This window comes from Dendronephthya gigantea, unplaced genomic scaffold (genome assembly GCF_004324835.1).
Source record: "Dendronephthya gigantea isolate DGI-Jeju-01 unplaced genomic scaffold, DenGig_1.0 000102F, whole genome shotgun sequence".
NCBI lineage: Eukaryota > Metazoa > Cnidaria > Anthozoa > Malacalcyonacea > Nephtheidae > Dendronephthya > Dendronephthya gigantea.
Window position 1 is genome coordinate 335,125 of NW_021163112.1, and position 12,878 is coordinate 348,002.

Consider the following 12,878-nt stretch of genomic DNA (forward strand, 5'->3'; position numbering starts at 1 on the left):
CTCTTTAATGAAAGTTTTAGCGGCCATCCTCAAAACATCTGGTGCGAGCTTGGGAACGCGTTCAGCATATTCACCAACCAACCACAAGATGCTTGCTCTTGCCATAGGAACCTAGAGCAATGTGCAAAAGAAACAACATCATTATTACTGTTTCTCTTGTTACCAAAAAAGCACAAAATTAGGAAAAAACAAACACAATACTTACTGTAATTTTATTCAATATCTTTGCCATTTGTGTTATAATTTGAGACTTGTCTTTATGCTGCAATGAAAATTTATTTTACTGCGAAATGATCACACAAGATCTCAAACAATTTATTTGACAAGCCCACAAGCATACTGTATATTCAAAAGTCAAACATATATGAAAAAACTAAGACATATAATGACCTTTAGTTGCAGAAGTTTTTTAATCATGACCACACTTTCAGCAACAACAGTTTCTAGACAATACAATGTTGATAAAGATAGTCAACTTTCCAAATAAAGAGAACAAAATGAAGATACTGGTAGACATCTCAAAATAGAGGGTAGTTTAGTCCAGTTTCCAAAAAGCAAACTTACCATCTCTATTCGACAATAATTTCACCAAACCAGCTAAACACGTATCTGTGACTTCAGGGATGTTTGAAGCACAGCGTCCTATTGCCTGTATCGTTGAAGCCACAAACTGCTTGTCTGCGTTATTGATGTAGGTCTACGTTTTCACATAAAAAATACATGTTGAAAATGTTCTCAATGCTCATACTTCATGTAAGCATCACAAGTTAGAACATGCACAAAACCACATTTTCCTTCCAGATAAACATAAACAAAATCTATTTTCAGTTTCTCCAAAGTAGTGAAAACATGATAATTATAAGGAATGTATATTTCAATTTATGAAAAGCTCACAACTCTGTCAAGGCACCAACTGCACCACATTTGCATACACAGCTTATAAATTTAAGTCTTCCTGAAAATTTTTGAACTCTAAACGTCACAAGCTTGTAAATTCTATGAGCTTTTCAATACGAAATACCACCAGTATATATGATACGTTTGCATTCAGACTTCATACAACATGCTAATGGTTTTGCAATGTTTTAGGAATTTTTAATTAAGTGTATTTGTATTTACTGACCTGAAATTCTCGTAGTAAAATTGTTATATTGGTTTCGGACGCAATATTTGTCATTATCTCCAGCTAAAATATAAGATACATGTAGTAAGATACAAGATCAGCAAGAGGCTGGCACCCTCAGAAGAGAACCAGGGGGGAGTTTATCTTTGGTAAAAAGTTATGAAACTAACCTTTAGTGTCTTGATATGCGAGGAATCATTGGAGTGGACAAAAAAACTTTTCAAATGTGACTCAAACATTCCCTAAGGAAATATGACAGTTAGATTGGCTTGGATTGTCTTTGGAGCTACTATTACATGCTTTAATTGACAAAACAATTGTAAATAAAAATATATTTATGAAAGGGTTAATTGGAAATAGCAAGGTACACCTGATACCAACGTAAATAAACAAAGTTGTTGCTGGTTTATCAAATAGTTATTGTGAAAATTTTACTAAAGTCCATAAAGGTTTTCTCAAATTAAAATACCTTTCTTGTTGCTGAGAGAGTTGCTATATTACTCAAAACAACATATTGCACTTCCCTGCAAAATATAGTCTCACAGTTATTTTTTAATGTCACTGAATCTTAAAGATCACATCAAGTGAAATACTAGGGTAAAGCTTGTATAAAAAAAGAAGTGAGTGGGTGAAAGTCACATTCACAACTATTCAATTAATTATTAATATTAAGCATTAAAAAATTGACCTTGATCGTTTTTTATAGTATAGAATTATTCAGAAAATTCATATTGGTTAATTTGTATGCTTTGGTAAAAGATTCATTAGTTTACCTGTGACCTTTAAGCAACCTCACCAAAGCTCTTGTCACGACACCAACCTCACTGGCAGGAGCACAGTGATGGTACAACCTGGCCACTGCCATCACAACCTAAGACATTTACAATCATAACAAAAATGAATTTCTTTCACAAGTGCCTTAGTCCAGGTGCACAGGCAGACTAAAACGAGTCAGTCACACGATCCAACTAAAACAGAAAGGTGCTACCATGAAAGGTACTCCTCAAAGCATTTGAGGTTTCGAAAGAATTAGAAATAAGGTCTGAACGAAAAGTTCAAGTCAGATGTCCATTTTTTAACAGAAGAAGCAGGCATGATGAGTTATTGCCATTACATGGATCAGAACAACATAACATATTGCACATATGCATGTAAAAATAACTTTTTTTACAACAAACATTGCAAAAGAACACACGCAGGTTATTCAAAACTCACCGCAGCATTTCTGCTCTGTAACAAGGGTTTAGTGACTCTCAGCAACAAACGATGATCAGGATCCATAATATAAGGTTTCTTCTTTTCTGTCTTTTCGTTATTATCGTCGTCATCATCATCATCATCATCTTCATCCTGACTACCATCAGATTCCGGGTAGAATTTCTCATTTTCAAGATCCTGACAGGTCAAGATAGAGTACAATGATTGTCAGGCAAAACATTAAAACAACCTTCTGCAACTGGAAAAATTAAAATGATTTCAAATTGCAATGAAGCAAATTGTGATGACTTCAAGGTGACTTTAAGTTACTAATAACATTACATTCAGGTATTATATAGAGGTCAGCTGAAAGAGGTGAACACCAGCACACTGGAGTTTTGGGGTCGTTTTGTTTAGCCTAAGCACCCCATACACGCTCGATTTTTCTCAGCTGACCTCTATATAATAGCTGAATGGAACATTAAATGTCTTTCCACTAAAGTGCCTGGGTGTGAGGCTGTCAAATTAAGAACTTCTTACCGCTTTGTTAGGATCGAGAAACTGTGACCTGGCATATCTTGTCAACATATGGATTACAGCTGACTGTCCCCATTCATCAATGTCCACCAATAGATTGCACAATTTACGATAATTCTTGTGAATGAGGTCGATTCGATCAGGGCACAATTCTTCAAATGCCATGACAGCACTCCCAGAAACAAGCTAAACAAATAAAAAGAAATTTAAACTCTTCAATTGCGAGCAGGATTGTGTCAGGGCTCAAAATAACGCCCAAAATATCTCCAAGATGTCAGCCTCATTTTATCTTGGTCAAAAAATGAGGCAAAAATACCGAAAACATTTGTGTTAAAACACTCACTGTTGTCTTATCCTTTAGCAATTTTTCTATCACTTCCACCAGCGGCTCTTTTAGTTCTGGATCAAGGCTAAAAATGAAATTTTATTATAATTTCACATTATTGCCAAAGAGATATTTGACAAACTTGCACACCTTTGAATGTGTGGTCTTAACTCACCTATAAAGTTTTGGAATGGCATGGCAGGCAGTCTTTCGAACAAATGGAGACATGTCTGTCACTGCCTGAAATATAGAATGAATGGCCTTTGAGTCACGGTGTTGTGGTTATGTTGTACACTATTAGAATATGTTTGTGTGACTTCAAATGAAACTAAAAAACAAGCAAAAATGGCTGCATGCAATTCTGCAATTTTTGCTTTGCTAGTTTAATGTTTACAGTACATAAGGATTATTCTTCAATAGTTATGTAAAACAAGCGTGGTCTGATTCAATCAAATGAAATATGATAGGAATTTCAACAATTTCTACAGAAATCCTCATTTGACATGGAATTCAGCTGCTAACTTTTTACACAAAGGACTGCATTGAATGATAGTTCTTTTTTGTTTGTTTATTAATGCAGTATTCATCAACTGGCAGGCAAATGCCACAAAAGCCTTGTGTTATACGTACCTCTTTGATGGCCAACATCATGATTGGCACAATAATTGAAACACGGATACTTGACAACACTCGTAAGGCGCTTGCTCTGATTAACTGGTTGGGATCCTTTCAAACAATGGATAATCAATTCACACATTCTTAGCAGGATGGGACACATAATGCACTAATGCACATTAATGCACTTGAAATATTTATTAGTGAGGCGAACCACATTAATGAACAAGATATCATAAAATATCCCAGCTTACAACCAAACCTATCCTAGCAAATGCCAGTTCTCATTGTACACCAGCTAATCTTTACCTTAAGAGCTTTTTGGAAGGTGCTTATGGAGAGCAATGCCAAATCCTGCTGTTCTTCTGCATATCGTACCAAGTAAACATACACCAGCTTCTTGATCTAACCAAACAGCCAAACATGAGTTACACGTATACTATACCTCAATGTGCCAGTACGTAGACTACTGTAACATTGCTGTACCAACTAGCGAAATTTGGCAAACACAATGTGATGCCTAAGACACCATGAAAATGCCATAATCATAACCATAGATAGACAGAACACAGTCATCACACCATATCATGTTGTGTTTGCTAAATTTCTCCACTATCTTAGAAACTACTTGGTATTTGGTATTGGTACTTGGTATTTTTTACACTACTTCCCTACAGAACTAAATTTTGAACTAGGAAAACTCATCTGAATGGCTGGAAAGAGCTTAAATTCAAATATTGGTTACAAAAAACAGCATTGTAAGATGTGAAGAGTGGATGCCACAAAACTGATAAATTTTTCTAGCTCAAAATTATTTTTAATGGGGGGATGATCAATTACCTCAGGATTTTTTGAAACAACATTCTTGACAACAGATGCAAACATGTTTGAAACATCCTTGCCACTTGAAACATTCTGAAAACGAAACAAAAATTTAGAGAAAAAGTGACTAGATATGTTTTAAGGGAAAGTCATGTTGGTTCTATGCAGCAGTTCTGATTATAACAACATGAAAGCAAGTTATGAAATTCAAGAAGTCCCTGGAAATGCCCTGAGGAATTGTTGTTTTTTTGTGACTTCACACTATTTGTCTACAATTCAAAATGATACTTTGATCTTTCATTATCTACATACATAAAATTATTTGCATACTGTACCAGTTCAAAGTACTTAAGATGTAATAAAAAAACTTTTATTGTTACCAAAACAAAGTCATATCAATGCCTTATATACAACTATAACTATCTGACAATATCTTATTAATGCAATTATATTATATTCTCTAATCACTCGTTAACTCATGCATGACATCAAACACACTAATATATAATGTTGTTTTTAAAAGCACTAATCACTTTCAATAAAAACGAAACTATCCTATATTTGCATGCTTAGGTACAATTACTTCGGTCGGTTTCGAAAAAAGAAGGGAAGAATTTTGCAACACCAAAAGTCACGTGCACTTCATTCACTTTGGATCATGTGAGGATATTTTGATACGAAAATACAAATTTTTTAAATGCGAAAATAAAATAAAATGGCACTTACTTACCTCAATTATACGTCTCATAGCCTCCAATTTATCTCTGTCTTTACTGCTGTCCAGAAGTTCGTTTAGATCGGCATTGCTAAGCGAAACAATACAGTCGAAATAAGTACATTTGATTCGCAAATTTCAAGTATTGCCACATCATCCCAAGAATGGCAACACTTTCTGTCGAAATAGAGCAGATTTCGAGCACCTACCGTTTGAATTTCCCAGCGAAAATCCTCCCCGAAGACGATTCCCCCACATCTGGATCTTGGTCGATGCTATAAGCCATTATTTAAAAGAAAAATTAATCTTTGAAGGCTCGTAAGTCGAGCACGAATCCCGTTTCAAAGATCAAATAATATATAAATTTGATGGCGGCCGCGCATAGTCGCGGGAAATGAGACCTGAGTACTAGCGAGAAAAACGTATGGCGCATAATTTTGGCGGAACTGACTCAACACAGCAGCCGCAGGCTCGCAGCCAATCAGCGCTCAGAAAGTTTGTCAAAATAAACTCCTATTCTGCAGTATTTAATCAATTTTATCTTGTGTTATTCTTTATGGAACCAGTCGAAATTGTGTGATTACGTTTAGTTATAAGAACTTATACCTCAGACATAAATTTTAAACCGAAATAAAGTATATTTCAAAAGATTTTAACTTGTTTCAACCGAAAAATGGATTTTGATTTGACAACTAGTTCTAATCTTTCCCGCCACTTCGGATAAACTATTAAACTGGATGGTTGGGAAGGGGAGCTGGTGCTTCTAGTTTTCCTTGGGTTTTAGTAGAAATATTTGGCTATTAATAATGAAACAGGTGAAAAATACTTCACCTAAAAAAGAAGTCTACAAAGTAATAGTCGATTACTAAGTTTTAACTTAGAAAGTTATTATAACGGATTAACGGGGTAAAAGTTTATGCGTAGAAAATGTAACCAACAATAAGTCTGAAGTTGCTATAAACATGCTTGCCGACTCGAATCGAAAAACTGATTGATCCATGACCTTTACAATTTAATGAGTCGACTTTCGCAAGAATGCTAATATGCAAGTTTGGTTGATAGAGTTTTGGCAGTGATAAAAAACGCGAGCTTCCAAATGAAAAAAACTTTTGCATGATCGTGCACAAACAGTATGTAGCTATGTAGTTACGACAAATTTGCATTTTCTTGTCCTCTTTTAAATTATTTTTTTAAGTATCAATTCAGATATTAATTTTGGATTATGTTTTTCACGTTGTATGCTCACACGTTGAAGAGTCACAGGTATAACGAGCCCACTAATTGCTGCCATTGATTTGAACTTCCCACAAAAGATCCTTTGAAAGCGGTTTTCATGTGAAATTTACCACAATTTATTTAAGAGTGCACACATTCAGAGTGTGTCAAAAAATATATATTCAATAGCTATATAAGTTGTTCACGAAAGTCGCATACAGTGCATTGCAAAACGTATTGAAAAATTCTTAATGACTTATAAACTGAGATCGCGTTTTCTTTGACCAATTACTCTTGTTCCTTGGGAAATTCTGATTGGTCCATCAACAGGAAGTTAGCAGTTTCCCAAAAATGTTTCTCTTATAAATACACTTGCGATTATGGCTGGCGCAGAAATCGTTGGAACAAACAAGAAACACTGAAACACGCAACAACAACAACACCACAAGATGAAGAATATTCTTGATGCGGGCGAAGGCTATGGCAAAAGACACGAAATTTTCAAAAGAAGTTGTAACGAAAAAGAAGAAGTACTCAAGATGTTACAAACTCACATTCTGACTCGAATCGAAAAGTTGAATAATTCAAGCGTTGAGAAGCAATGCGAGTTGAAGATTCTTAGTGTCGGAGGGGGAGAAGGTGACGTTGATTTGAAATTTGTGCAAATCCTACTCGAGGAATTGGAGAAACACAGCTCTGATGATCAAAACACGACGATATATCTGCGAGTGGTTGAACCGAATTCATCTTCGTGCAAACAATTCAGCGACGCCGTAAAAGCTCGTCGAGATTTGCCAATCCACGTCGACATTCGAGGCCAAACTTTTGAAGAATACATTCAAAATGAGCAAAACACAAGCACGACATTTGACATAATACAATTTATTCACAGCATTTACTTTGTTCAAGAGGAAAAAGCGATTTCGTACTGTTTGGAAGAGCAATTGAAAGATAGGGGTTGTCTCTTCTTCGTGTATTCCGATGAGGCGATAATGACACAAGTGGCGCTTGAAATGGCACCAGAGAAACGACCTAACGACAAGTTGGTGAACCTCGCCGAAAAAATAGGCCCCAAATTGATTGAAATCGTCGAGAAACGTGGCAGGAAGTATGAAGTACATTCACACGAACATTCGTTTGATGTGTCTGAAATCTTCGTCGGATCAGAGAGTGGTGACTTGCTTCTTGACTTCATAACTCAAAAAGTCGACTTTCGCAAGAATGCTGATGCAAGTTTGGTTGATAGAGTTCTGGCAGTGATAAAAAACGAAAGCTTCACAAAAGATGGAAAACACCTTTGCATGAAAACTGAAACGCTGTTGGTCGTGAACAAATAGAATATCGGAATGATGTTTTGCAATATAAACGAAATATAACGAACTTGCAAGTTCTTATCTTGATTTAACCCATGTTTCAACTAAGAATCAACTGAGATTTTAATTTTCGTTAAGTGCAATGTGCGTTGTCACGTCGAAGTATTAGAGGTAATCCATGACTTGCTAAAAATAAAAGATCCTTTAAAAATTGCTTTAATCTGAAAGGTCAGTGTTGTCGTTGAAACAGCGAACAACGATATTTGTGTAATACATGCATTTTGCCGCAATATTTCAAAATTCTATTTCATATTTTGTTGCCTCTCGGTTGTTATACATATATTGTCTTGACTTTAATGCTCCATTTTATCGTTCTCATTACTCTCATTTAAACAGCTCCTAAGGCTGGTTTCCAGTCAGGAAAATTATCTAAAGACCGTATAGGACAGAAAAGTCTCTTTCATCCATCCATTCTCAATTAAAACTAATTGTCTTGAGCACAAAAGGAGACACCTTCACCTCCAACTAGTTTTCGGAACAATGCAAAATAGCTTGCTCCTTGGCAACACAGTAGATACTGTGTATAAAATGTATTATGTCAAATGCTTTACTTGTGTTTTGCTTATTTTGAATGTATTCTTCAAACGTTTTTTCGCAAATGCTGACGTGGATTGGCAAATCTCGACGCGCCTCTAACGCGTCACTGAATTCTTTGCACGAAGATGAATTCGGTTCAACCATTTCAAGCTATATATTGACCCGATTTATAATAGAGACGGACTATCCGTCTGGACGAACTTGGGGAAAGCAAAAAACGGATCCTCCTTTAAGACGAGTTATCCACATAGTTCGTCAATTTAGATGAATATGATTGGGTAGTTTGTCTTGACGCATCATCTGTCTGTTAGTATAAATACGGGGTTGGAAACGAAACACGGAAAATTTCGTCATACTGAAACGGCGCTTGTACATTCTTTTTGCCGCATAAATAATCATTCTTCATGTAATTTTCTTTTTCTTTTTAATGCTCAGTTCTTCGTCTCAGAGACGCCGATATAACCAACAGTACTTCGTCTAAACGGATAAAGCGTCTGTTGTCCGTCTTTATACTGAAGACGAATAAGCATACAAAAAATATTAAAGGTGCATTATACGTTCAGACGCATCATTCGTCTCTAGTGTGAAAACGGCAAAAAACGATGCAGAATGCAAATCTCAAAGGCTCTCATCATTGGCGGCGACGTGCGATCACACATGAGCTGCCCGCACAGGCAGGTTGCATTGGCCGTATTAGGAGGCGACCCGCGAGCTACGCAGGGGGGTTGTTAAATTCTCCACCCGGAAGGAAAACGCGGAAAACGCTACGGAATTTAAGGTCTCGCTGTTGCTTGCAACGCACATTGCAATTTTTTACGCAGCATTGTGGCATGGCACCACATAAATAATAAATTCGGACACTCAGAAGTGTCCTGCAACTGCAAGTGCTGCAAGACACGTACATTTGGCGATGGCGAGAATCCTAGATGAGGGATATTATTATAAAAGATACAATGTGTTCAAAAGATATTGTAAACAAGAAGAAGAAGGGCTCCAGACGCTACAAACCTACTTGCCGATTCGAATCGAAAAATTGATTAATTCAAGCGTTGAGAAACAACACGAGTTCAAGATTCTTAGTGTTGGCAGTGGAACAGGAGACGTTGATTTGAAGTTTGTGGAAATTCTACTCGAGGAATTGAAGAAACACAGCTCTGATGATCAAAACACGACGATATATCTGCGAGTGGTTGAACCGAATTCATCTTCGTGCAAACAATTCAGCGACGCCGTAGAAGCGCGTCGAGATTTGCCAATCCACATCGACATTCGAGCCCAAACCTTTGATGAATATATTCAAATTGAGCAAAATGCAGGCATTGCATTTGACATAATATATTTTATTCACAGCATTTATTTTATTGAAGAGGAAAAAGCGATTCCTTACTGTTTGGAAGAGATATTGAAAGATCGGGGTTGTCTCTTTTTCATGTATTCTGATGAGGGAATGCTGAAGCAAGTATCATTTGAAATCGAGAGACGATCTAATGACAGGTTGATAAAATTCACCGAAAAAAAAGGTCCGAAATTGATTGAAATCGTTGAGAAACTTGACTGGAAGTATGAAGTACATTCACATCAAAATTGTATTGATGTGTCTGAAATCGTGGTCGGATCAGACAGTGGTGACCTGCTTCTTGACTTCATAACCCATGAAGTCGACTTTCGCAAGAATGCCGATGCAAGTTTGGTTGATAGAGTTCTGGCAGTGACAAAAAACGCGAGCTTCGTGAAAGATGGAAAATATCTTTGCATGAAAACTGATACTTTGTTGGTCGTGCACAAATAGAATATCGGAATGATGATTTGCAATATAAAAGAAATATGACGAACTTCCAAGTTCCTGTCTTGTTTTAACCTATATTTTGAACAGGCCGCTAGTATTGTTGTCAACATTGAGATTTGAATCTTTCGCAGATATCTGAAATATGATGTCTTAAATAACGAACACTGACATTTGTGAAATTGTGTAACATGTATTTTGCCACAATTACTGCTTCAAAATTCAATTTTATTTTGCTGCCGGCTTCATATAATTTTCCTTAATTCTCATTGCGTTTTGAAGACGATATTTACCAATACTGCACACTACACCCACACTGATCATCAACACTGCATAAAGTGTAAACAATACTATACTAGACTTAAAATACGCGCTGTAGTAAATGATGATTTGAAACGCATTAACCTCAAGAAATGTTTGCGTTTTTTTAAAGCCGAACTGAGTAATTCAACTACCTGTCGCGAGCATCACATGCCGGTGAAGTCGTCGAGTGCCAACGCATTTTTTATGCAGTTATTTTATGAAAATACACAGAGTACTAAAGTAGGACCTCACAACGGACCTCTCATGGTATTCAGCTAATCATTGTGAACACTATATGTGATCTGTAAGCTGAGCGCTTTTTTAATTGGTTAAATATGTCGACGAATACTGATAGTTCTTGCTTTCATTCTGAATTCGGTTCGGCCATAGCGGAGAGCTCTCGTTTGTGGTCAAGATACAAGGCGCATAAAAAAGTACAAATTCAATTCATGCTTGAATATTTTCTAATCGCGTGCACTTTCTACGCACGTATAATGTTTTCAGATGTTTTTTTATAATCATGTGTGGGACTGCATATGGTTGTTATTACGTCTGAGACAGGCTAATTACTGTAAAAAAAACTCGCCTCGCTGTCGCAGTTTCAATTGCATTTTGATACAGATTGTCGATGCGGGCAAAGGCTATGCAGCCTATGCCAAAAGACACCACGTTTTTCAAAGAAGTTCTAACCAATACGAAGAAGTGCTCAAGTTGGTACAAACCCACATACAGAACCAGAAACGAACGTTTATATCGCTAACGCTCGCACGCTTGTCGTTTTATATTACGCCCAAACAATTGGGCTAAAGTATGCATAAAAAATAAATAAATTAAATAAATAGGTCACGCTATTACAGTAGAAGATACTGTGTATAAAATGTATTATGTCAAATGCTGTACTTGTGTTCTTAGTAGTTCACACTGGCGCATGCGCATAACGTAGACGACCGTCCATGACGTGAGGCCAATGCATAATGCGGACGAGTTTGATTTCGCATTTTCACATGGTGGGTGTAAATATCCGAGCGGAATTTGTACCCTCGGAAGGTGCTCCGCGCCGGCTCGGGAATTAAACTTGCCTTTGTTTCTAGAACAATTCTGATTGGTCAATCAACAGGAAGTTAGGAGTTTCTAACGGATTTTCTCTTATAAAATGTGCGATTATGACTGGCGCATTAATCGTTAAACAAAACGAAAAACAGGCAGCAATTGCAACACGAAATGATCAGTATTCTCGATTCTGATGAAGGCTATTCAAAAAGAAACAATGTCTTTAAAAGAAAATGTAACCAGGAAGAAGAAGTGCTGAAGATGCTGCAAACATGCTTGCCGATTAGAATCGAGAAACTGATTAATTCAAGCGTTGAGAAGCAATGCGAGTTCAAGATTCTTAGTGTCGGAGGTGGAACAGGAGAGATGGATTTGAAATTTGTGGAAATCCTCCTCGAAGAATTGAAGAAGCACAGCACAGATGATCAAAACACGACGATATATCTGCGAGTGGTTGAACCGAATTCGTCTTCGTGCAAACAATACAGCGAAGCGGTAAAAGCACGTCGAGATTTGCCAATCCACGTCGACATTCGTGAGCAAACGTTTGATGAATACATTGAAAATGAGCAGAACGCAAGTAGAGAATTTGACCTAATACTCTTTGTGCACAGCATCTACTATTTTGACGAAAAACAGGCTATTTTGCATTGTTTGGATAAACAATTAAGAGATGAGGGATGCCTTCTTTGCGTGTATGCTGACGAGTTGATAATCAAGCAAGTGGTGTTTGAGATAGCGCTGGAAAGAAAATCTGGTGACAGATTGACCAATCTCGTTGAAAAAAAGAGACCCAATATGATTGAAATCGTTCAAAGATGTCACTGGAGGTTTAACGAAATTTTCAACGAATATCCTATTGATGTGTCGGAAATTTTCGTCGGATCAGAGAGTGGTGACCTGCTTCTTGACTTCATAACTCAAGAAGTCGACTTTCGCAAGAATGCCGATGCAAGTTTGGTTGATAGAGTTCTGGCAGTGATCAAAAACACGAGTTTGGTGAAAGATGGAAAACACCTTTGCATGAAAACTGACACTCTGTTGGTCGTGCACAAATAGAATATCGGAATGATGATTTGCAATATAAACGAAATATAACGAACTTGGATGTTATTATCTTGTTTTAACCTATATTTTGAACCGGACCGCCACCATATTGTTGAAAACATTGAGATTCGAATCTTTTCCATGTAATATGATGTCGTTAAATAACGAACATTGATATTTGTATGACATGTATTTTCAGGCACAATATTTCAAAATTCAATTATATTTTATTCCCG

At 36.7% G+C, this 12,878-nt stretch overlaps 4 protein-coding genes across 6 annotated transcripts in view; 3 read left to right on the plus strand and 1 right to left on the minus strand.

The window, feature by feature from the left end:
• LOC114534459 (AP-3 complex subunit beta-1-like) overlaps positions 1–12,878 on the minus strand; it is a 68,485-nt gene that overhangs the window by 5,846 nt on the left and 49,761 nt on the right. For 2 of the 3 annotated variants that reach the window (XM_028555903.1, XM_028555902.1), the window contains exons 2-18: positions 5,544–5,609; positions 5,350–5,425; positions 4,638–4,712; positions 4,107–4,202; positions 3,813–3,908; positions 3,358–3,422; positions 3,201–3,267; positions 2,861–3,043; positions 2,339–2,518; positions 1,897–1,994; positions 1,593–1,647; positions 1,294–1,365; positions 1,124–1,186; positions 565–697; positions 391–443; positions 206–262; positions 1–111 (exon numbers count right to left, since the gene is read on the minus strand). In XM_028555903.1, the coding sequence (XP_028411704.1) occupies positions 1–111; positions 206–262; positions 391–443; positions 565–697; positions 1,124–1,186; positions 1,294–1,365; positions 1,593–1,647; positions 1,897–1,994; positions 2,339–2,518; positions 2,861–3,043; positions 3,201–3,267; positions 3,358–3,422; positions 3,813–3,908; positions 4,107–4,202; positions 4,638–4,712; positions 5,350–5,425; positions 5,544–5,609 (1,546 nt within the window). Of the gene's footprint in view, positions 112–205; positions 263–390; positions 444–564; positions 698–1,123; positions 1,187–1,293; positions 1,366–1,592; positions 1,648–1,896; positions 1,995–2,338; positions 2,519–2,860; positions 3,044–3,200; positions 3,268–3,357; positions 3,423–3,812; positions 3,909–4,106; positions 4,203–4,637; positions 4,713–5,349; positions 5,426–5,543; positions 5,750–12,878 lie in introns of those variants that run through there. The other variant, XM_028555905.1, reaches the window with a different exon arrangement.
• LOC114534464 (histamine N-methyltransferase-like) lies at positions 6,856–8,127 on the plus strand. Its single transcript, XM_028555910.1, has one exon. The coding sequence runs from the start codon at positions 6,999–7,001 to the stop codon at positions 7,884–7,886; it is 888 nt and encodes a 295-aa protein (XP_028411711.1). The 5' UTR covers positions 6,856–6,998; the 3' UTR covers positions 7,887–8,127.
• On the plus strand, positions 9,263–10,643 carry LOC114534472 (histamine N-methyltransferase-like). Its single transcript, XM_028555918.1, has one exon. The coding sequence runs from the start codon at positions 9,370–9,372 to the stop codon at positions 10,246–10,248; it is 879 nt and encodes a 292-aa protein (XP_028411719.1). The 5' UTR covers positions 9,263–9,369; the 3' UTR covers positions 10,249–10,643.
• On the plus strand, positions 11,739–12,777 carry LOC114534465 (histamine N-methyltransferase A-like). Its single transcript, XM_028555911.1, has one exon. The coding sequence runs from the start codon at positions 11,767–11,769 to the stop codon at positions 12,652–12,654; it is 888 nt and encodes a 295-aa protein (XP_028411712.1). The 5' UTR covers positions 11,739–11,766; the 3' UTR covers positions 12,655–12,777.